Below are 24,338 nucleotides of genomic sequence, written 5' to 3' on the forward strand. Positions count from 1 at the left end.
TTGGAGGGCCGGGGGTACCGGGACGCTTGTGGTTGGGCGAAGCCAAGACGGAGGGCCGCGTTTTGAACCGCGTAGGGTTCTGGGTAGTAAGTGCCTTGGAAGGGTCTTAACCGAAAGGGGAAAGGGGAAGGTCGCCAACAAACGGCTGAGCTCACAATCCGGGTTGGGACCAGGCCGGGGCGTCGTTCCCCCCCGCCCCCCATGGAGAGAGCCAGGCCAGAGCCGCCGCTTCAGTTGCACCAACTGCCGCGGGCGACCCCGCCGCGCCCGCTCCGTCCTGCTCCGCCTCAGCTGCCGGTGGAGGGCACCTCTTTTAGGGCTGCAGGCGCGGATCTCCCTGCGTCGCCGCCCACCCCGTGCGCGGCCGCCATTACGACCGTGGCCTCGTCGTGTGGGGAAGCCCAGTCGTCGAGTGTACAGCCCGCGGCACGGCGACTGCTGCAGGTCAAGTCGGAACAGGTGTTGCTGCTGCCACCAGGGCCACCACTGCCTCAGGCCCTGGAAGAAGGTGTCGTTGCTTCACCCTCGCCAGCGAGGCTGCTGCAGCTGAGGCCCGAGCTGCTGCTGCTGCCACCGCCGCCGCCCGCGTCCGACGGCGCCCCCTGCAGACCCGAGCTGCACCCGGTGCAGCCCCGGGCGCTGCACGTCAAGGCCGAGAAGCAGGAGCCAGGGCCGGGCTTGGATCCGTCGGCGGGGACTCGAAGGCCTGTGGAGGCCGGCCATAGGGCCCCCAGGGAGGCCAAGGTGGAAGGCCCCGGGCCAACCCTCGACTGCCGCCGCGGGGGCGAGAAGAAGGGCAGATTGGAAGCGGAGGAGGTCATGAGGGATGCAGCGAAAGGCGGGGAAGGTAAAAACCTGGTGGCTATCAGAGAAGGCATCATCAAAACGGAGGAACCCGAGAGACTCCGCGAGGACTGCAGGCTGGGCACTGAGCCCGCATCCAATGGCCTGATCCATGGCAGCAAGGAGGTCATCCTGGGCCAGCCATCCAGTGCCTTTGGGCCACACCAGCAAGACCTCAGGATCCCTTTGACTCTACACACAGTCCCCCCTGGGGCCCGGATCCAGTTTCAGGGACCTCCACCTTCAGAGTTGATACGGTTGACCAAGGTCCCCTTGACACCAGTGCCTATTAAAATGCAATCTTTACTGGAGCCTTCTGTAAAAATTGAAACTAAAGATGTCCCGCTCACCGTGCTTCCCTCAGATGCAGGTATTAGACGACAGGGGAATCTGTTTTTCAAACTTCGTCTGTGTTGCCCCATAGCTGACATGTCAGCTTTCAGAAGCCTAAACTAGAAAAATAAAGTCATGGAACTGATTCATTACAGGGCAAAGTCTGCACAGGTATCACTTCCGATTGACTTGTACATATACCAGTAAAATACACTAACATGTTCCAAGATTCCCAAACATTTTTTTAAAAAATCTATTTTAAGACCCAGTGAATGATGAGATTTAGAAGTGACTAGTGTTTATACACAAAATAGAAATATTCTCACTAGATATCACAGTTACCTCAGCCCTCAGTTATGCTGCACTTAAACTACCGTATTTAGTAGCTTAATATTTTTACGTGTATCAAGAAGAAAATTTTAAATGGTGTTTAATGAAAAAATGGTTATAATCCAGCAGGAAAGTTTATTCTGGATTTGGGGGTGATTTGTCTTCTTTAAAAATGAATAGGAAACATTTTTCTAAGAGAAAAGTAGTATATGATTAAATGTAACAGTTTAGTATTCTAAATGCTAAGGATTTATAGACATAGAAAATGAAAACACAGTAGAATAAGCTAGAAATTGTTTTCAAAGAAATGACTATAGTTAACAGCAGTAACAACTACGAACATATTTCTATCCATTACTTACGAACATATAGTTAGAAAATTCTTATTTTAAAATTTAATTCAGACAGTATTATGCCAATCAGTATCATGGGAAATCATATCAATCATCAGTTCATATTTTCATTAACTTTCATATTTATTGTTTTCTTATTTTTCTTAATGATCCTTTCTCTATTTCACCCTCTTGCTTTTATAAACTTCATTTTCTAAAGGAGAGAAAGGGAGACCTTTCTTTATAATACTTATTTGTGTGTTTTAAACCATTTTATGTATCAAGTAACTAAAGAGAAACAATATAGGAAATTTGTAGAAAGCTGTTTTTGATGAATTAGGTAAGAGATGTGAATTTAGCCACCTTCTTTTATTATAATTTCATTTGGTTACTTTTGTTATTTTTCTTTCATTTTTCTGCCAGGACATAGGATCAGTGTCGATTACCCACCTTGGCAAGAGCTTCTCCTTCATAGTGAAATATAGTATTATATTATATTTTTGCTTGAATGGACACTACAGGGCCATGTAAATGAATTCCTTTAAACATTTAGGGAACACTTAGCTAATGCTAGGATTATAGTCATGAATAAGTCATAGTTCTCATCCCCCAGTAATAGAATATTTTTAATGGGAAAGAAACTATATGATAATTATTGGTAGAGGTATTACTAAAGCTCAAAGAAGTAATGAGCCAGCAGTTTACTATATTTTCAACATTATTACTCTTACAATAACTTCAACAATATTACCCTTTTTGAAGAAAAGAAGAGTCATTCTAAGCTATAGTTTAGAATGCTGAGTTCAGGCGTTATGAGGCATTCTGGAATACTGCCAGTTCTTTGACTATATTGAAGTGTATATTTTCTCCAGATATTTAAAAATAAATATAGATGAATGTGCACTTCACTTTAACATTGTGTGTATGTATGTGTGTATGTAGCACATTAATTTAGTTTTTAATTTTTGTCATGTAGGAATACCAGATACTCCCTTCAGTAAGGACAGAAATGGTCATGTGAAGCGACCCATGAATGCATTTATGGTTTGGGCAAGGATTCACCGGCCAGCATTAGCCAAAGCTAACCCAGCAGCCAACAACGCAGAAATCAGTGTCCAGCTTGGGTTAGAATGGAACAAACTTAGCGAAGAACAAAAGAAACCCTATTATGATGAAGCACAAAAGATTAAAGAAAAACACAGAGAGGAATTTCCTGGTAATCCAATGAAATGAACAAAACCTCTTTTTAGTTTCTTTTAAATTTATTTAGGTAAAGATTAGGTTAGGTTGAAATGAAAAGACAAAAATGCATATTTTTCTAATCCAATATGTACAATTAAGAGAATAATGGCTAATACTGTAGTAATGATTGAATCGATACTGGGCATAAGTTTTCTTAAATAGAACCAAATAGAGCATCTGGTCTCATACTTGCCAACTAATAACAAACCTGGCAATGTAACAATTTTAGTGTGGTTTTGATTAAATATATAGAAATGAACTTAATGAAGGTAAAACTCCAGAGTTCTAGACTATAACTTTGCAAATAGAAAATGGAGAGTTAAAATCACAGCAACAGAAACAAATATGCATCATACACTTAATGAGAATGCAGGAATTGACACCATGCTCCATTTTAATGTTACACAGTTATCAGAACATAGTTGTGCCTTCTGACTGATAAATTTACCCTCATCATGATGTAGTTTTAAAGGAATTCTGATTTATCCTTCAGCTGTAGGACATTTAGATTAAGCTTGGGTAAAGGCAAAGTGTATGGCCAACATGATCATGCATGATGGGAGAGGAGTTATTTTTTTCTAAAATATTAGCAGAAAGGTTCTGGATGTGGGGGTAGGTGGTCGCAGTGATACCCCTGGTTATTCAGTGGCTGCAAACTGTTATAACTCCACTTTTCTGACTTTGGAAGGAAATTGGGTTGTCTGTGGACTTAAGACTGCCAAGTTTAGGAGAGTGACTCTTCCAACTAGGCATAAAAATGACTGGTCGTTAGTGACCGTTTCATTGTAAGATATAGACAATTAGATCTCACAGAAAGGAAACAGGAGATGAATAATATCTTACCTTACAGGTAAAGGAAAAGCCTTGAGATTCAAACCCAATGTCTTTAATGTTGATTTTACTATGGAATCAATATGTGTCTTTGGATATAAGACATTTGACCTCACTCTGAATTGTGGGTTATAACACCGACCACTAGTTAAGAGCTATCTGGATATTAAAATGCACAGAAATAGCCTAATAAAGCTGGAAAAGACACTTTAGACAATAACTTATTTTTTTTTAATTTAGAAGTATTTTGGATATTTTATTGTGAAAAAAACTATCTAAAGGCTAAATAGGGCCTATATGTTCAAATTAAAAATTGCTTATCTTCTTCTATAGGTTGGGTTTATCAACCTCGTCCAGGGAAGCGAAAACGCTTCCCTTTAAGTGTTTCCAATGTATTTTCTGGTACCACACAGAATATCGTGTCTACAAATCCTACAACAATATATCCTTATCGCTCACCTACCTACTCTGTGGTAATTCCCAGCCTACAGAATACCATCACTCAACCAGTTGGTGAGTTGGCTTTATTGTAGATTATGAGTTTTTTTAATAACTGTGAAAATTTTACCTTAAGGTGAAATTTTGTTTCTGTTAGCTTAAGAATTTTTAGAACAACAATATTAAGGGAAAAAATCAAGAAGAAATGTTTAATGTTTAAAAGCATTAAATTGGAGAAGGAAAAATTTCAATAGACCTCAAAGCACTTGGTTTGCCAGAGTAGCAAATGTTCCATGTGTAAAACTTCAGACCTTTTAACCAAATCAGCATTAGCACATAGATTAGGCAGATAATGCAGGAAATGACTGACATAATTCAATAGGAAATAGGAGTGTCTTTGTACTATCACCAAAAAAGAATGCCTTGCTAATGGGATATAGAGCATCCTGTTTTGGAATTTAGCAATGATGACTGATCTGTTAAGACTGTTCTCTTGCTGCTCTAGAAAAGTAGTGAAAGTAATCTATTTTCTACCAAATATCTGGTTCTTTATATTGTCTTTCCCTAAATTTCTCTTCTATTATCAATTCTTTATAACATTCCTGTCTGTTGCTTTTAAGAACCCAAAGTTGAGAATCTATTATCTTGATAACTTGTTATTGGGCTGTCCATCATGGGTTTGTTCTTCTAGCACCTATTTTACAATCTCTTAGGCAGAGCTTTATACATTCACTACTTACTGTTACTTGTCCTAAAACCACTGCTTTTTCTAGTTGCCACCTGTTGCTCCTTCTGGTAATACAGCCACCCCTTAGCACTAAGGGGTTTAGATATGTTAAAAATTGACTTTTTAGAATCTTACACATTTTCAATGTTTTTTTTTTCCCCTATGTATCATTATAGCAATTGATAGGAACAAAGCCACATTTAAGATGTCTAGGCTCAAGAGAAAGATGCAGAAAGCTGATTATGTTGCCTTATTCTCTTCCAGCAGAGTCAGGCACTTTCACACGTCATTATTTGGTAGTATCTCCTTTAATCCTGTATTTCAACCTAGGCTTAATTAAGCCTTTGTTGATTTATTTTGTTTTGTCTGCTATGTTATTTATGATTTATGCTTTCACAATCCATATTTCTTCTCTTTATTCTTCCTTTCAAGACCTCTCTTCTATCTGCCTCTATCCACAGTTAAATACTGCATGAGACCATTTGTATCTACTTCATCTAATATTTTCTCAGTTATGACTTTGAGCTTCTATATAATTATTAGGTGAATGCTGCCTAAGATCTAGTTATATTAATTTTATCAACTTGGATTAGAACATTCTGTGAACTTGACATTATACTACTGTAATCTATATAATCTTAACCTATCTGCTATGAAAATGAATTAGGGTTCAGAAATCTTACAGTCTTCTTCTGTAGGTGAAGGGGTTTATTGAGTCTCTCTGGTCTTCTTTCAGTTGCCTTTTATACTATAATGACTATTCCACTGATTCCACTGTGTTCCTTCTATAAAAGTGAAGTCACTTAGTATTGACTTTGAGGTCCCTCAGATGTGACTCCTTCAATTTTCCTTTGGATTGCTTAATTTTTATTTATACTTACATACCTGGGCAGCCCTGTTTAATACATTTGGACAAACTTTCCATTTTTAAAAGATTTCTTTCCTTTTTGATGGGTTCTCTGTTCTCTTTAATTTGGTCAGTTAACCAATAACTCTGATTTTTGAGGCACATTTTTTACTTCTAGGTTTTTAGCGTTATCATATAAAATAACCTTCATTTTTAAATGAACTCTTCATTTTAGGTACCCCTATTACCTTTTTTTTTCCCCTACGCAACATCTGTATTTCCAAAAATCAACCCAAGAATGGACTTTTTTTGGTCTTTTTTTGTTGTTAGGATCTTAAATTTAAGTATGTTGTGATCACTAGGCAATATTTCATATACAGAATTCATGCACCTCCTAGTAGTCTTTATCCATTATTTGGTTCTCAGTCAAGCTTATTTCATTTTACTGTGTAGAAGCAATTATTTGTTGTATGTACTGGATCATCCTAGCACATTTTTATCTCATTCTGTCAATCTATTTGAAATCTAGCAATGTAATTTGGTATCCTACCTTGTTTTGACGAACTTTTCCATCTCAATCTATAGTGTATTCCACTGCCATATTTGCATGCCTGCCTACCTGTCCCCCACTGCCTAATGTTTATTAAGCACGAGTTATAGATAAAACTCTGTGCTTGAGGCAGAATATAAAAGTATCTTTACAGTCTCTTATATAAGAGCTTATAAGGTAGTTCTAGAGAGGATAGATAAAAATACAACCAATTTTACTACTTCTTTGATGGAATCTGTAGTACCTTGTCTGATATCATTTCTGTGACCAGTGCATTATGTTCACTCCACCTTTCACATTTAATGCCACATCCCGAGCTCTTCTCCTATTTCTCATTTCCAAAAATGATTACAGCATGATAGTCCAGAATTCTTTTTAAACATCTTTTATCAAATACCTTTGATGCCAGTTATGCCAGTACTATTATTTTATATTGTCAAGTTTGTTTACTTTAACGTCTTACAGAATTCTAGTGAAAATTATATATATATATTTTTTTAGTGTTTATTTTTGAGAGAGTGTGAGCAGGGGAAGGGCAGAGAGAGCGAGAGAGAGAATTCCAAGCAGGCTCTGAGCTGTTAGCACAGAGCCGGACATGGGGCTCAATTCCATGAACCATGAAATCATTACCTAAGCTGAAATTAAGAGTTGGATACTTAACCAACTTAGCCACCCAGGCACCCTAGAAATTATTTTGGCCTGGGTTTTGAATGTCACTTTATACATATATGAATTTTCTGGTTAATTATTTTGTTCTCTACATTTTATTTCTCAGGACTGAAATTGGTTTGCCTTATTTTATCTTCACTCATTTGACATCTTTCACTCTTCTGAATTCATACCTTTCTCTAAATTTTTAGTTAAAAAAGTTTACTACTATTTCAGTTGTTTGATGCCTTTTTGGTTTACCCACCTCTTCTTGTTTGACTGAAACAAGCCAAAAAAACCCTCCACTGTTCCGATCCTATTATAATCCCAAAAAAGCTAGTTGTCTCTCTACCTTAAGATCCATTCCAGCAAAGTATTATGTCCATGAAAGACACAACTCTGGCTCAGAAATTACTTGAAAAGTGATATAGCTCTATATTGTAGGTTTTCTTGAGAGGGTAGGGAAGGAGGAATCACATGGTTCAACATATAGTAAGTCTTGGGACTCCTCATTACCATTGTCTCTCTCCAAAGTCCCACTTTTTTTTTTTTTAATCAGTTGCCTAACTGTCCCAATTCTTTATTCCCCAACTCTGTCTCTGCATCTCTGCCTATTACTTTATTTCTCTCTCCTCTCTTTCTTTCTCTGCCTCTTTTTCTCTTTACTCAGCCATATGCTGGTTCTTCTCTCCTTACTATCTCCATATAGCTTTTTCTTGTAGAGAAATATGGGCTGTCCTCATTTTCTGCCATTCCTTACTCCTTCACTGTTTATCCCAGCCACACAACAAAATCCTAGTTGCACTCTTTGTCCAGTCAGCACAGGCAGTGGATTCTTCCTTTTTTGTAGAGATGGTGAGAGATTATTTGTAGAGATCGTGAGAGAGATAACTTTTTTTTTTGTTCCTGTCATACTATACTATAGGACTAGAATTCTGCTCTTTATCTCATGTAATGATTAGATAATGCAAGCTGCTTTAACAAGCACCTAAACATAATGGTTTAAACAGGATTATGGTTTATTTTTATACATTTCAAGTTTAAAATAGGTATTTCTAATCAGTGTATAGCCGTCTTTGAAAGAGTGCCTCATAGACACAGACTTCTACCCTGTGGCACTGCCATCTTTAATATGTGGCATCCAAGGCCACCAGACCTCGTGTGCATGAACCTGCAGAAAGGGAAAGAGCATGGAAGATAATGCATGAAAGTTTTTCATGGACCAGTCTTAGAACTGGTGCAAATTTCTTCTACCTTCCACTGGGTAGCCCTTAGCCAAATGGCAGTTCCTAACTGCAAAGGAGGCTGGGAAGGATAATCTAGCTATATGCTAGAGAAGAAAACAAGAGACTGGCTAGTCTTTTACATACTTTATCTACAGCTTGAAACATTAGAGCTCTGCCCTTCCCACAAGTCTTCCCTATTCACTGACAGTTTATAGAGATGACTGGATGATGCAGACTTTAACTTCCTGCTTAACCACTGGAATTTTGACATTTAAGACATCTTCATTATAGTACAGTGTAATTATGCATCTTTTTTTTTTTTTTAACCTCAGACCAAAACAGTGCCTGGCATATGTTTGTTGCTTAGTGAATATTGAATTAAAGGAATGCATGACTTATCATCTCATGCCTCATACCTCTTTTTTTTATAGAAATATCTTTGGTAAAAAAGAACATTTCATATCAGCTAAAAGATGAGTCCCTTCCTTCTTCAGTAGCTGAAGTAATATTAGTTGGTCTGTGTAGTTCCTTTCCTTTCTTTAGGAAGATCCTACTTCTTTAATGAAGACTGAGAGCTTCTTATACTAGCTATGGGGGAAAGAAACCTGTGTCAGAGGTAGATTTTAGGAGCAGATGTCTTGAGTGCAGTGATAATTAATAAAACTTTTGAAAGATTTTACGCATCAGCCCAGCTTCATAGTTGTTTAGAGAAGGGAGTTCTCTTTATACTAGATCAGTGGTAGAAGTGCTGTCAGTTATAGACTTATTTGTTAGTTGTTGTTGTTTTCATCTAGTCATACCTTTCTTAACTATTATTAACCAAGTTCTTTGCCAAATACTGGGATGCAAACATGAATGAAACTGTTCCTTCTCTCAAGCTTCCAGTTTTTTGATTGTGGTAAAGGTGACAGGCAAGCAAATAACAAAGATTTATACTATTTTGTGATAAATTATAGATTTACATGTTCTGAGGGAACATGGAAGAGGGAAATTACTTTATGCTTGATCAATCAGGAAAGGCCTAAGGCCTGTGCCTCACAGATGAGAGGGTACATAACTCTATCAACTAAGAATCAGGACGGCTTCATTTACACCCTTCTCCTATATTATCTGTACTTAACTCCTATATTATCTGTAACTTAACTTAAGTACAGATATATCCCAATTTCTTGCCTGCAATATATCCCTTAATTTCTTGCCTGCAAGTTTAAGAGGAGTATTATATGCCTTATCTGGAGAGAAAGAAGAAAGGAAAGGCCTTACCTGGGCAAGACTAAGAGAAGATCTGCATTCCTTTCAGCCTCGCACAAGACAGTTCTAATCATAGAGTTTGCTCTTGGACTGCATCTTATATATGAACAGAGGTCTAACTGCATTGGAATAAACCAGATCATGGGTCTATTGCTATGGCTTCTCTATGTCTTTCTTTGGAAAAGTTTAGTTTATTTCAGCTAAATGTGTCATTTAAATAACTCAGAAACTCAATTAGTCCTCTCCTGTTCAAGAACATGATTGTTTTATCTACCTTTAAAAATCCTGCCATATCCATCATGCTTTGCTGCAATAATATTCCTTTCCTATCTGCCACAAATTGTTGATCTGTGGCGAGTCTTCTTCTCACCTGGGCATTTCCTTCTGTATCCACATTGAATGTAATAAAGCAAAATAATTTTACTGATTGCTTATTTTTTCAATTAAAACATTAAATGTTGTTCATAATTTAGTTTAATATAGAGAAGTATATGACATAGGAGAGAAATGATGCATACCGCTGCCCTGAAACCTCAAATAATATTTAAAATAAAGTTAACATATTTAGACAATAGAAAATTCAAATGGTATTGATAGATATAAAATGAAAGTCTAGCTTTTTTTTCTGCACCACTGCCCTGTCCCTTTCCCCAGATGATTGTTCCTTACAAGTAACCGTATTATTAGTTTCAGTAGTTTCATATTATTTTTTAACGAAAGATTTATATATACATATTAGCGTTTGTGTGTATTTGTCTTTCACTCAAACACTCAATAATTTTGTTCATTTATTTATTCATTCAAAAGTATTTGTGGAGGGCCTATTCTGTGCCAGCTAGAATTTTGAGCCCTGGGGATACAGCAGTGAGCAAAACAAAAGGTTTGTCTTCTCATGGCACGTAGAATCTAGGTGGGAAAGAGAGACAAAAAATGTAAAATAGGTAAACAAAATGACTTTGATTTGTTTAAAATACTATACAGGAAATAGAGTGGTTTGATGTGGTGATGTTGTTAGGTAAGCTGGTTAGTGAAGGCTTCTGGTTGTACAGTTTATTAAATTCTGAAAAAAGAAAGACATGGAGCAATTCAGTTAATGCTAGACCTATGCTGTTTTTATTTCTAAAGGTGACGCCACACCTGCCATCCAGCTGCCCACACCTGCAGTCCAGCACCCAAGCCCCATCTCACTTTTCCAGCCCACTGTCTCCAGTACTGCTCAGGTGGCTGTCCAGGCTCCAAGTCTGCCCCTCCGATCGGCACTCCCACCCCAGCGCTTCGCCGGGCCCTCCCAGACAGACACTCATCGGCTACATTCTGGAGCCAATCGCTCTGTGAAGAGACCCACTCCTGTCTCTCTGGAGAACACCAACAGGATTCCAACAAGTGCAAGTACTGCCCATGCCAGATTTGCAACCTCAACCATCCAGCCTCCCAAGGAGTATCCCAGCGTTTCCACTTGTCCCAGAAGTGCTCCAATCCCCCAGGCTCCTCCTATCCCACACTCACATGTTTACCAGGCTTCTCCCCTTGGCCATCCAGCCACATTGTTTGGGACACCACCGCGATTCTCTTTTCATCACCCTTACTTCCTACCTGGACCTCACTACTTCCCATCAAGGTAAATGAACATTTTTTTTTCTTTCACCTAAAGATACATATAGCTAACAAATTTTTAGTAAAAAAAAGGGACTTCCTCAATTCTGGTTGGAATCTGATTTAGATTAGAGGCTGAGTAGGGGCCAAGCAGTCAACATAAATATATGAAGGAGGATAGATGAGGACTAAGGGAGCAAAAGAGAGTTCATGCCCCATCTAATAAGATAGCTGTTACTCAGCTTTAGCTGACTGTTGCCACAAGATAATATGGGCTCCAATGTTATCAGATATGATTTTTCAGAAAAAATCAGTGATAAGGGTTTTTAAGATCATTTAGGAGTACTGATGCATAGGGGCACTTGTACCCCAATGTTTATAGCAGCACTCTCAACAATAGCCAAATTATGGAAAGAGCCTAAATGTCCATCAACTGATGAATGGATAAAGAAATTGTGGTTTATATACACAATGGAGTACTACAGGGCAATGAGAAAGAACGAAATATGGCCCTTTGTAGCAACGTGGATGGAACTGGAGAGTGTGATGCTAAGTAAAATAAGCCATACAGAGAAAGACAGATACCATATGTTTTCACTCTTATGTGGATCCTGAGAAACTTGACAGAAACCCATGGGGGAGGGGAAGGAAAAAAAAAGAGGTTAGAGTGGGAGAGAGCCAAAGCATAAGAGACTCTTAAAAACTGAGAACAAACTGAGGGTTGATGGGGGGTGGGAGGGAGGGGAGGGTGGGTGATGGATATTGGGGAGGGCACCTTTTGGGATGAGCACTGGGTGTTGTATGGAAACCATTTTGACAATAAATTTCATATATTGAAAAAAAAAAAGATCATTTAGTTACCCTCCCACTCCCAAAGCACACCTTATTGTATAGAGCTGTGCTTCTCAAACTTTTATGTGTATATCAGTCACATGTGATCTTGCTAAAATGCAGATTCTGAGTCAGTAGGTCTAGGATAGAGCAGTCTAAAGATATAGTAGGCCTGATATTCTGCATTTCTTACAAGCTCCTAAGTGATGTGAGTTCTGTTAGTTTGTAGACTACATTTTGAGTAGCAATGATATAGAGGAGAGTGCTTGGTTTGTGAGGTTAAATGACTGGTCTAAAGTTACACTGTGGTTTTTTTAACCAAAAAATTTCCCATATAAATTATCAGTAAAAGAAGTGATTTTATTTTATTTATTATTTTTAAAAAAATTTAATGCTTATTTATTTTTGAGAAAGAGAGAGAGCAAGTAGGGGAGGGACAGAGGGAGAGGGAGACACAGAATTCAAAGCAGGATCCAGGCTCTGAGCTGTCATCACAGAGCCCAACACAGGGATTGAACCCATGAACCACAAGATCGTCACCTGAGCCCAAATCAGACACAACTGACTGAGCCACCCAGGCTCCCCTAGGAAGTGATTTTCATAGGGAAGTATCTAGGGAAAACAAATTTGTAACTTTTCATTTTGGAGCCATGGAATTTAGCTCCTTTGCAAACATTATAATAGAGTGTAACTTCTACTTTTCAATTGCTGTTAAGTGTATAAACAGAGATAGTTTCTATTGAAATTGGAGTGTTACATATCTAACACCAGTCTTTTATTGTTACTTATTTAGGAAGGTAAAATTACTTCCCTTTTAGGTATACCAATAGCTCAAAGAACTTTTCAGGTGTATATTATGTTGCTTCAATTCTGAATGGGATTGCTTGCTTTAAGTCCTTAGCCCAGTTTGCCACAATCGTCCCCCATTTTGTAGTTTACTGATGGTCAAGGGGATGGTGGCCCATGTGACTTTCTGATATTAGAAGAGGCAATATGGACCTTTTTTCTCAAAGCATTATGATTGTGCATTTTGACCTGTTTGGTGTTTCCTGAAGAATTGGTTTAAGGGCTTACTTTTGTTTTACTAACCTCATAACACTTTCAGGGTTTGAATGGTCTTTCAAGTGGTGTTGTGGAAAATATTTAAAAGCATATACTATCCACAACTTCCTGGAGGAAGGGACAACAGATGAGGCAAGCAGCATACAGACTGAAAAGCCTAGAATAGACTGGGAAGGGAGATACACGGAGGAATAAGAGCTTTGAGAAGCTCCCACGTATATTGGGGAACCCAGAATGGCACACACGTGTCCTGGGCTAGCCACATATTCAGCAAACACCTGAGAAGACGGTAAGCTTTTACCCATGACTGATCTTTAGACTCTGTATAAGTAGGAAATCAAGTCTAAGAAAAAATTGTGAACAGCCTGGTTAAGCACTGAAGGAGTGCCCCAACTTAGAACGAGTCTGCAAAGATTGGGAGGCTATTTATTGCTTTGTTTTGCTTTGCTTTGTTTTGGCTCTACATGTTTAAAGAAATCTCTGCCAAATCACTAGGTGATCACTAAGCTAGTGGAACAGACTCAATAATCACACATGGCAAAGAATGAAATCTAAACAAAAAAGTTTAGAAAGGTCACCAATGAAGCACACAAGTACAACCCCAAAGAAGCAACAATATCATACCCTGGGTGGGGGAGAAATCTGATTTTTGGAAATACTACATGATAATACTCAAAAGGTCCAGTTTTCACCAAAAAAGTATTAAAAGCATGCCAAGAAACAAGATGGTATGGTATTTACAAGAAAAATGAACAGAAACTATTCCTAAGGAAGCCTTGACATTGGATTTATTAGACAAAGACTTTAAATCAACTTTCTTGAGCTAAAGGAGGTAAAGGAAACTGTGGGCAGAAATCTAAATGAAACCAGGAGAACGGAGTATCACCAAATAGAGAACATCAGTAAAGATACAGAAATTAAAAAAAGGGACCAAATGGAAATCCTGGAACTTAAAATTACAGTAAATGAATGAAAAATTCATTATGGAGATTCAACAGCAGATTTGAGCAGGCAGAAGAATTAGTGAATCTGAAGCTAGGTCAGTGGAATCATGCAGTCTGAGAAGCAGAAAGAAAAAATAGTGAAGAACCTAAAAGACCTGGGAGATACCATTAGGTGTACTAACATAATCATCAGGGGAGTTCCAGGAGAAGGGGTGAGAAAAGAAAGGGCAGAAAGAATATTTAAAGAAATAATGGCCAAAAATGATCCAAATTTGAAGGAAGATGTGAATCCAAGAAGTTCAATGAATACTAAATAGGATAAATTCAAAGAGATCCACACTGAAATACATTATGATCAAACCATTAAATGCCAAAAAATAAAGAGATAATCTTGAGAGCAACAAGAGGAAAGTGACTTATCTCATATAGGAGATTCTCAATAAGGCTAACAGCCAATTTCTCACCAGAAACCATGGAGGCCAGAAGGCCAGATGCATAGTGCTGAAAGAAAAAAAAACATCAATTAAGAATTCTATAATTGACAAAATATCCTTAAAAAATAAAGGAGAAATAAAAACTTTCAGAGATAAAAGTTGAGGAAGTTCATAACTAGTCGACATGTCCTACAAGAAATGCTAAAGGGAGAACTTCAGACTGAAATGAAAAGACACTAGACAGTTACTTAAAGCCAAACAAAGAAATAAAGAACCCTGGTAAAGGTTACCACATAAGTAGGTACAAAAGCCAGTATTATTATATTTTTGGTTAGTAACTTCTCTTTGTTTTATATATTATTTAAAAGGCAAATGCATAAAACTATTATAAATCTATGTTAATGGATACAAAATGTATAAATATATAATTTATGACAACAATATAAAGTGGGAGTGATGTTTTATATAGAGTTTTCATATGCCAATGAAGGCAAATATCAATTTAAAGAGATTGTTATCAATTTAGGATTTTAATTGTAATCTACAAGGTAATCATTTAAGGAAATAACTTTAAAAATACACAAAAAGGAGGGGCACCTAGGTAGCTCAGTCTGCTCAGGTCCAACTCTTGGTTTGGGCTCAGGTCATATCTCGTGGCTTCATGAGTTTGAGCCCCGAGTCAGGCTCTGTGTTAGCAGCATGGAGCCTACTTACGATTCTCTCTCTTCTTCTCTCTCTGCCCATCCCCTACTCACACTGTTTCTGTCTCTCTCAAAATAAATATTTTTTTAAAATATTTCTTTTAAATTTTATTTATTTTTGAGAGAGACAGAGACAGAGCACAAGTGGGGGAGAGGCAGAGAGAGAGGGAGACACAGAATTTGAAGCAGGCTCCAGACTCTGAGCTGTCAGCACAGAGACTGACATGGAGCTTGAACTCACAAACCATGAGATCATGACATGAGCCAAAGTCGGACACTTAACTGACTGAGCCACCCAGGTGCCCCAATAAATAAATTTTAAAAATAAAATAAAGTAAAAATATACACAAAGGAAATGAGTGAAACAAAATAGTACACTAGAAAAAACCCATTAAATACAAAAGAAGACCCTAATGGATAAATTGAGAAACAATAACAAAAGAATGACATATAGAAAGCAAATGGCAAAATGTTACAGTAAGTCCTTCCTGATCAGTAATCACTTTAAATGTAAGTAGATTAAACTCTGTAACTAAAAGGCGGAAATTTGCAGAATGGATTAAAAATAGGATCAAAATATATCCTGTTTGCAAAAGACTCACTTTAGATCCAAAGACACAAATAGGTTGAAAATGAAAAAATAAAAGAAGATATTCCATACTAATAGTAACCAAAGAGAGCTGGGGTGGCTGTAATAATATCAGACAAAATAGATTTTCTGTCAAAAATTGTTAAGTAGACATTGATAAAAGAATCAATACTTTAAGAAGATACAGTGATTATAATCATATACATATATAAAAACATGACTCCAAAATACATGAAGCCAAAACTGGCAGAATTAAAGGGAGAAATAGATAAATTTACAATAGTTGAAGACTTAAATACTTTGTTTTTGAGATATAGTTGATAGATAACATTATATTATTTTCATGTATACAACATGCTTTTTTTTTTTTTTTTTTTTTTTTGCTTGTGATAAGAAGTTTTAAGATTTATGGGGCACCTGGATGGCTCAGTCGGTTAAGTGACCAATTACGGCTCAGGTCACAATCTCACAGTTTGTGGATTCGAGCCCTGCGCCGGGCTCTGTGCTGACAGCTCAGAGCCTGGAGCCTGCTTCTGATTCTGTGTCTTCCTTTCTCTCTGCCCCTCCCCCTGCTTTCAGTCTGCCTCTCTCTCTCTCTCAAAAATAAATAAACATTAAAAAAAAATTTTTTTTTAAAGAGATTTATTCTCTCAGCAACTTTCAAATATACAACTTGACAGTATTATTAACTACTGTCACTATGCTATACATTATGTCTTCAGAACTGACTTATAACTGGAAGTTTGTAACTTTTGACCACCTTCACCCATTTTTGCTCATTTCTAACCTCCTGTCCTGCCATCTCTGGCAGCTGCCAATCTGTTCTCTGATTCTACATATAAGTGAGATCATACCATGTTTGTCTTTCTCTGACTTATTTCACTTTGAATAAAGTTCTCAAGCTCCATTCATATTGTCACAGGATTTCTTCCTTTTTTGAAGCTGAATAATATTCCATTGTGTGTATGGAACTTCTGCTGCAATGAACATGGGGGTGCAGTTATTTTTTCAAGTTAGTATTTTCATTTATTTAAAATAAATACCCAGAAGCGGAATTGCTGAAACACATGGTAGTTGTATTTTTAATTTTTTGAGGAATGTTCATACTATTTCTCATAGTGGCTACATCAGTTTGCTTTCCCACCAACAGTACACAAGAGCTCCCTTTTCCCTACATCCACACCAACATTTGTTATTTTTTGTCTTTTTGATAGAACCATTTTAACATGTGTGAGGTGGGGTCTCATTGTGATTTTTATGTGCATTTCCCTGATAATTAGTGATGTTAGCACCTTATCATGTACCTCTTGGCCATCTGTACGTCTTCTTGGGAAAAATGTCTATTCAGATCTTCTGCCCATTTTTTTCCTTTTTTTTAGGTTTATTTACTTACTGAAAGAGAGAGAGCAGGAGGAGGGGTAGAGAAAGAGGAGAGAGAGAATCCTAAGCATGCTCCACACTGACAGTGGGGGCTTGATCTCATGAACCATGCAATCATGACCTGAGCCAAAATCAAGAATTGGATGCATAATCAACTAAGCCACCCAGGCACCCCTTGTGCCCATTTTTAATTGAATTGTTGTTGTTGCTGTTGACTTGTATGAGTTCTTTATATATTTTGCATATTAATTCCTTATCAGATGTATGAGTTGCAAATATTTTCTCCCATTTGGTAGATAACTGTTACATTTTGTTGATGGTTTCCTTTCTTGTGCAGAAGCTTTTTATTTTGATGTGGTCCCACTTGTTTATTTTTGCTTTTATTGCTTTGCTTTTGGTGTCAGGCCCAAAAAATCATCAGTAATACTGATGTCAAGGAGCTTACTGTCTATGTGTTCTTCTAGGAATTTTATGATTTGGGGTCTTATGTTCAAGTCTTTAATTTATTTTGGGTTGATTTTTATGTGTGGTTTAAGATAGGGGTTTCATTCTTTCCATGTAGCTGTTCAGTTTTCTTAACACCAGTTGTTGAAGAAATTCTTTTCTTTCTCCATTGTATATTCTTGACTCTTTTGTAAATTAATTGGCCATATATGTGTGGGTTTATTTCTGGTCTCTGTATAGTTTTCCATTGATCTATGTGTCTGCTTTTGTGTAATGCCATATTTTTTTGATTATTATAGTTTTGTAATATAGTTTGAAATCAGGGAGTGTAATGCCCCTAATTTTGTTCTTTCTCAAGATTGCTTTGACTATTTGGGGTCTTTTGTGGTTCCATCAAATTTTAGGATTGTTCTATAAAAAATGCCATTGGAATTTTGATAGGGATTGCATTGAATCTGTAGATTGCTTTGGGTAGTATAGACATTTTAACAATATTATTTCTTTTGATCCATGAGCACAGCATATCTTTCCATTTATTTGTGTTTTCTTCAATTTCTTTCATCAATGTCTTATATTTTTCAGTGTACAAGCTACTATCTTTTTGGTTAACTTTATCTTTAGGCATTTTATTCTTTTTGAAGCAGTTGTAAAAGGGATTGTTTTCTCAATTCCTTTTTATAATAGTTTATTGCTAAAATATAGAAATGCAAATGATTTTTGTGTATAGATTTTGTATCGTGGCACTTTACCTAATTTGTCAATTAGTTCTAACATTTTTTGTTGGAATCATTAGGGTTTTCCATGTATAGTATCATGTAACTGCAAACAGAGACAGTTTTACTTCTTCCTTTGCGGTTTGGATGCCTTTTATTTCTTTTTCTTGCCTGGATGTCTTTTTTTGACTTGGACTTCCAATACTATGTTGAATAAAAAAGGCAAGTATTAGCATCTTTGTCTTATTCTTGATCTTAGAGAAAACCTTTCAGCTTTTCAGCATTGAGTATGATGTTAGCTGTGTATACTTGAAATAATGAATAGAAGAGCATTCTCTGGGGCGCCTTGGTGGCTCAGTCAGTTAAGCATCTGCCATTGGCTCAAGTCATGATCTCATGGTTTGTGAATTCGAGCCCTGCATCAGCCTGTCTGTCAGCACAGAGCCTGCTGCAGGTTCTCTGTCTTCCTCTCTCTGCCCCTCCCCAACTAGCGCGCTCGCTCTCTCTCTCTCTCTCTCTCTCAAAAAATAAATAAATAAATAAATATAAACTTTAAAAAAGGCAATTCCTCCAAAATGAATGAAGATTACAAGGAGATAGAAGACTGTATAATACTGTAAACCAACTAGACATAATAGGCATATATAATGCTTCACCCAACAACAGAATATAGATGCTTCACAATTGCACATGGTATGATATGTAGGATAAATCATATGTTGGGTCACAAAACAAGTCTCAAAATTTTTTTAAAGTTTTAAAATTTTACAAAGTTTCTTCTCCAACCATGATAAAATGAAACTGGTAATAACAGAAAGAAAACCAGAAAATTTAAAAATATATGGAAATTTAACTCTTAAACAACCAATGGGTCAAATAAGACATCACAAGGGAAATTATAAAATATTTGAGATGAGTGAAAATGAAAACACAGCATCTCAAAACTTCGTGAAAGCAGTACTGACAGAAATTGTAGCTTCAATGACCTACATTTAAAAAGTAAGCTTTCAGGGCGCCTGGGTGGCGCAGTCGGTTAAGCGTCCGACTTCAGCCAGGTCACAATCTCGCGGTCCGTGAGTTCGAGCCCCGCGTCAGGCTCTGGGCTGATGGCTCAGAGCCTGGAGCCTGTTTCCGATTCTGTGTCTCCCTCTCTCTCTGCCCCTCCCCCGTTCATGCTCTGTCTCTCTCTGTCCCAAAAATAAAAATAAACGTTGAAAAAAAATATTAAAAAAAAAAAGTAAGCTTTCAAGCAAACAGCGTAACTTTAAACCTTAAGGATCCAGAAAAAGAAGAGCAAACAAAACCTAAGCTCACAAAAGGAAATAAGTAATAAAGATTAGAGGTAAATAAAGAATAGAAAAACAAAAGAGACCTTAATGAAGTAGAGAAAAGCAAAATCAATAAAAGTTAGCTTTTTGAAAAGATCAATAAAATTGCTGAAACTTTAGCTAGACTGACTAATAAAAAAAGAGATAAGACATAAATTACTAAAATCAGATGTGAAATTCAGTACATTGCTACCAACTTTGCAGAAATAAAAATGACTATACGAGAATACACTGAATAATTGTGTTTCTACCTGTCAGATAACCTAGATAAAATGGACAAATACATGAATTATCAAAACTGACTCAAGAAGAAATAGCAAATCTGAACAGACCTATATTAAGAGATTGAATCAGTAATCAAAAACTTCCCAGCAAAGAAAAGCCCTAGGCTAGATAATTTCATTGGTGAATTCTACCAAATGTTTAAAGAGGAATTAACACCAATCCTCAAACTCTTCTAAAAAAATGTGAGGGAACACTTCTAGGGCCAGTATCACTCTGCTACCAAAGCCAGACAAAGATGTCATGAGAAGGAAAATTACAGACCAATATATCTTAAGCATATAGATGTAAAATATGTTCAGTAAAATACTAGCAAACAGAATCCAGCAGGATATGAAAAGGATTACATATCAAGCAAGACCAAGTGGGATTTACCCCAGGAATGTAAGTACGGTTCAACATCTGAAAATCAATCAGTGTAATACACCTCACAAATACAATAAAGGAACAAAATCACCCTATCATCTCAAATAATGTAGAAAAAGCATTTGATAAAATCCAACAATTCCTGATTTCAAAACTTAATGGGAAAACTAGGAATAGAACTTCCTCAGTGTGATAAAGGGCATTTTTGTTCAAAACCTACAGTTAATATTATCATCACTGATGAAGGACCAACAGCTTTCCTCCTAAGATTTGGAACCAGAAAGGGATATCTGCTTTCACAATTACTGTTCAACATTGTACTAGAAGTTCTAGCCAGAGAAATTAAGTGTGTGTGTGTGGGGGGAAGACATCCAAAATAAAAGAAATAAAATTACTTCTTTTTACACATCATCCTATAAATGGAAAATCCTGTATTTAGAATATCCCAAAGAATCCACAAAAATTTGTTGGAGCCAGTGAATAATTCAGCAAAGTTGCAGGATAGAATATCAATATACAAAAATCACCTGAATTTTCTGTACACTAATGAGCAATCCAAAAAGGAAATTAAGAAAACAGTTCCACTTACAATAGCATCAAAAAGTGAAATACCTAGGAATAAATCTAACCACGGATGTGCAAGACTATCAACTGAAAACTACAAATCATTATTGAATGAAATTAAATACCTAAATAAATGCAAAGGTATTTATGTACATGCATTGGAAGACTTAATATTGTTAAGATGACAGTACTTCCCAAAGTGATTTATAGAATCAATACAATCCCTGTCAAAATCCCAATGGCCTTTTTTTGAAGAAATGGAAAAGCTGATCCTAAAATTTATATGGAATTGTAAGTGACCCAGAATAGTTTTAAAACAATCTTGAGAAAGGAGAACAAAGTTAGAGGAGTGACTTCAAACTTACTACAAAGCTACTGTATCAAACAGTGTGGTATCAAGAAAATGAAAAGACATGTCACTGTGTGGGAGAAAATATTTGCGAATGATGTATCTGATACAGGATTGGTGTACAAAATATACAAAATATTGAATTCTTAAAACTCAACAAGTAAATAACCTGATTAAAAATGGACAAAAGACCTGTGAACAGACGCCTCACCAAAGAACATATACAGATGGCAGTTAAGCACATGAAAAGATGCTTCACATTATGTATCTTTAGGGAATTAGAAATTTATTTTTATCTATTTATTCATTTTTTAAGATCAGCCCCATTATGATTTTTTTAATTTAATTAATTTTTAAAAAATTTATATCCAAGTTAGCATACAGTGCAACAATGATTTCAGGAGTAGATTCCTTAATGCCCCTTACCCCTTTAGCCCATCCCCCCCCCCCACAACCCCTCCAGTAACCCTCTGTTTGTTTTCCATATTTAAGAGTCTCTTATGTTTTGTCTCCCTCCCTGTTTTTATATTATTTTTGCTTCCCTTCCCTTATGTTCATCTATTTTGTATCTTAAAGACCTCATATGAGTGAAGTCATATGATATTTGTCTTTCTCCGATTCACTAATTTCGCTTAGCATGATACCCTCTAGTTCCATCCACATAGTTGCAAATGGCAAGATTTCATTCTTCTAGATTGCTGAGTAATACTCCACTGTATATACATATATATATATGTACATATATATACATATATATATGTACATATATACACACACATATGTGTGTGTGTGTGTGTATATATATGTATATATGTATATATACTACATCTTCCTTATCCATTCATCCATCGATGGACATTTGGGCTCTTTCCATACTTTGGCTATTATTGATAGTGCTGCTATAAACACTGTGTCCCTTTGTTTTTTTTTTTTTTTTTTTTTTTTAATTTTTTTTCAACGTTTATTTATTTTTGGGACAGAGAGAGACAGAGCATGAACGGGGGAGGGGCAGAGAGAGAGGGAGACACAGAATCAGAAACAGGCTCCAGGCTCTGAGCCATCAGCCCAGAGCCTGACGCGGGGCTCGAACTCACGGACCGCGAGATCGTGACCTGGCTGAAGTCGGACGCTTAACCGACTGCGCCACCCAGGCGCCCAACACTGTGTCCCTTTGAAACAGCATACCTGTATCCCTTGGATAAATACCTAGTAGTGCAATTGCTGGGTCATAGGGTAGTTCTATTTTTAATTTTTTGAGGAACCTCCATACTGTTTTCCAGAGTGGCTGTACCAGTTTGCATTCCCACCAGCAGTGCAAAAGAGATCCTCTTTCTCCGCATCCTCGCCAACATCTGTTGTTGCCTGAGTTGTTAATGTTAGCCGTTATGATAGGTATGAGGTGGTATCTCATTGTGGTTTTGATTTGTATTTCCCTGATGATGAATGATGTTGAGCATTTTTTTTCATGTGTCGGTTGGCCATCTGGATGTCTTCTTTGGAGAAGTGTCTATTCATGTTTTTTGCCCGTTTCTTCACTGGATTATTTGTGTTTTGGGTGTTGAGTTTGATAAATTCTTTATAGATTTTGGATACTAACCCTTTATCTGATATGTTATTTGGAAATATCTTCTCCCATTCTGTCAGTTGCCTTTTAGTTTTGCTGATTGTTTCCTTCACTGTGCAGAAGCTTTTTATTTTGATGAGGTCCTAATAGTTCATTTTTGCTTTTGTTTCCCTTGCCTCTAGAGATGTGTTGAGTAATAAGTTGTTTTTGCCTGCTTTCTCCTCAAGGCTTTTGATCCTTCCTTTCTTATATTTAGGTCTTTCATCCATTTTGGGTTTATTTTTATGTATGGTGTAAGAAAGTGGTCCAGGTTCATTTTTCTGCATGTTGCTGTCCAGTTTTCCCAGTACCACTTGCTGGAGAGACTATCTTTATTCCATTGGATATTCTTTCCTGCTTTGTCAAAGATTAGTTGGCCATACATTTGTGGGTCCATTTCTGGGTTCTCTATTGTTCCATTGATCTGAGCGTCTGTTTCTGTGCCAGTACCATGGTGTCTTGATGATTACAGCTTTGTAGTACAGCTTGAAGTCCGGTATTGTGATGCCTCCTGCTTTGGTTTTCTTTTTCTTTTTTTTTTTTTTTTCAATGTTTATTTATTTTTGGGACAGAGAGAGACAGAGCATGAACGGGGGAGGGGCAGAGAGAGAGGGAGACACAGAATCGGAAACAGGCTCCAGGCTCCGAGCCATCAGCCCGGAGCCTGACGCGGGGCTCGAACTCACGGACCGCGAGATCGTGACCTGGCTGAAGTCGGATGCTTAACCGACTGCGCCACCCAGGCGCCCCTGGTTTTCTTTTTCAAGATTGCTTTGGCTATTCGGGGTCTTTTCTGGTTCCATACAAATTTTAAGATTGTTTGTTCTAGCTCTGTGAAGAATGCTAGTGTTATTTTGTTAGGGATTGCATTGAGTATGTATATTGCTTTGGGTAGTATTGACATTTTAACAATATTTGTTCTTCCTATCCAGAAGCATGGAATATTTTTCCATTTCTTTGTGTCTTCTTCAATTTCTTTCATAAGCTTTCTATAGTGTCCAGTGTATAGATTTTTCACCTCTTTGGTTAAATTTATTCCTAGGTATTTTATGGTTTTTGTTACAATTGTAAATGGGATCTATTCCTTGATTTCTCTTTCTGTTGCTTCATTATTGGTGTATAGGAATGCAACCAATTTCTGTGCATTGATTTTATATCCTGCAACTTTGCTGAATTCATGGATCAGTTCTAGCAGTTTTTTGGTGGAATCTTTTGGGTTTTCCATCTATAGTATCATGTTATCTGTGAAGAGTGAAAGTTTGACCTCCTCCTGGCCAGTTTGGATTCCTTTTATTTCTTTGTGTTGTCTGATTGTGGAGGCTAAGACTTCCAATACTATGTTGAACAACAGTGGTGAGAGTGTACATCCCTGTCTTGTTCCTGACCTTAGGGGGAAAGCTCTCAGTTTTTTCCCCATTGCGGATGGTATTAGCGTTGGGTCTTTCATACATGGCTTTTATGATCTCAAGGTATGGTCCTCTGTCCCTACTTTCTGGAGGGTTTTTATCAAGAAAGGATGCTGTATTTTGTCAAATGCTTTCTCTGCATCTATTGAGA

General features: G+C 37.2%; 1 protein-coding gene across 2 annotated transcripts in view; it reads left to right on the forward strand.

The window, feature by feature from the left end:
- The first annotated feature begins 201 nt into the window (after positions 1-201).
- The window catches only part of SOX30 (SRY-box transcription factor 30), a 36,207-nt gene continuing 12,070 nt past the window's right edge, over positions 202-24,338 (forward strand). The window contains exons 1-4 of one of the 2 annotated variants that reach the window (XM_030328450.1): positions 202-1,213; positions 2,815-3,054; positions 4,245-4,424; positions 10,724-11,216. In XM_030328450.1, coding sequence (XP_030184310.1) covers positions 202-1,213; positions 2,815-3,054; positions 4,245-4,424; positions 10,724-11,216 — 1,925 coding nt within the window. The remainder of the gene's footprint in view (positions 1,214-2,814; positions 3,055-4,244; positions 4,425-10,723; positions 11,217-24,338) is intronic. The other variant, XM_030328454.1, reaches the window with a different exon arrangement.

Source organism: Lynx canadensis, chromosome A1 (genome assembly GCF_007474595.2).
Source record: "Lynx canadensis isolate LIC74 chromosome A1, mLynCan4.pri.v2, whole genome shotgun sequence".
Classification (NCBI taxonomy): Eukaryota; Metazoa; Chordata; class Mammalia; order Carnivora; family Felidae; genus Lynx; species Lynx canadensis.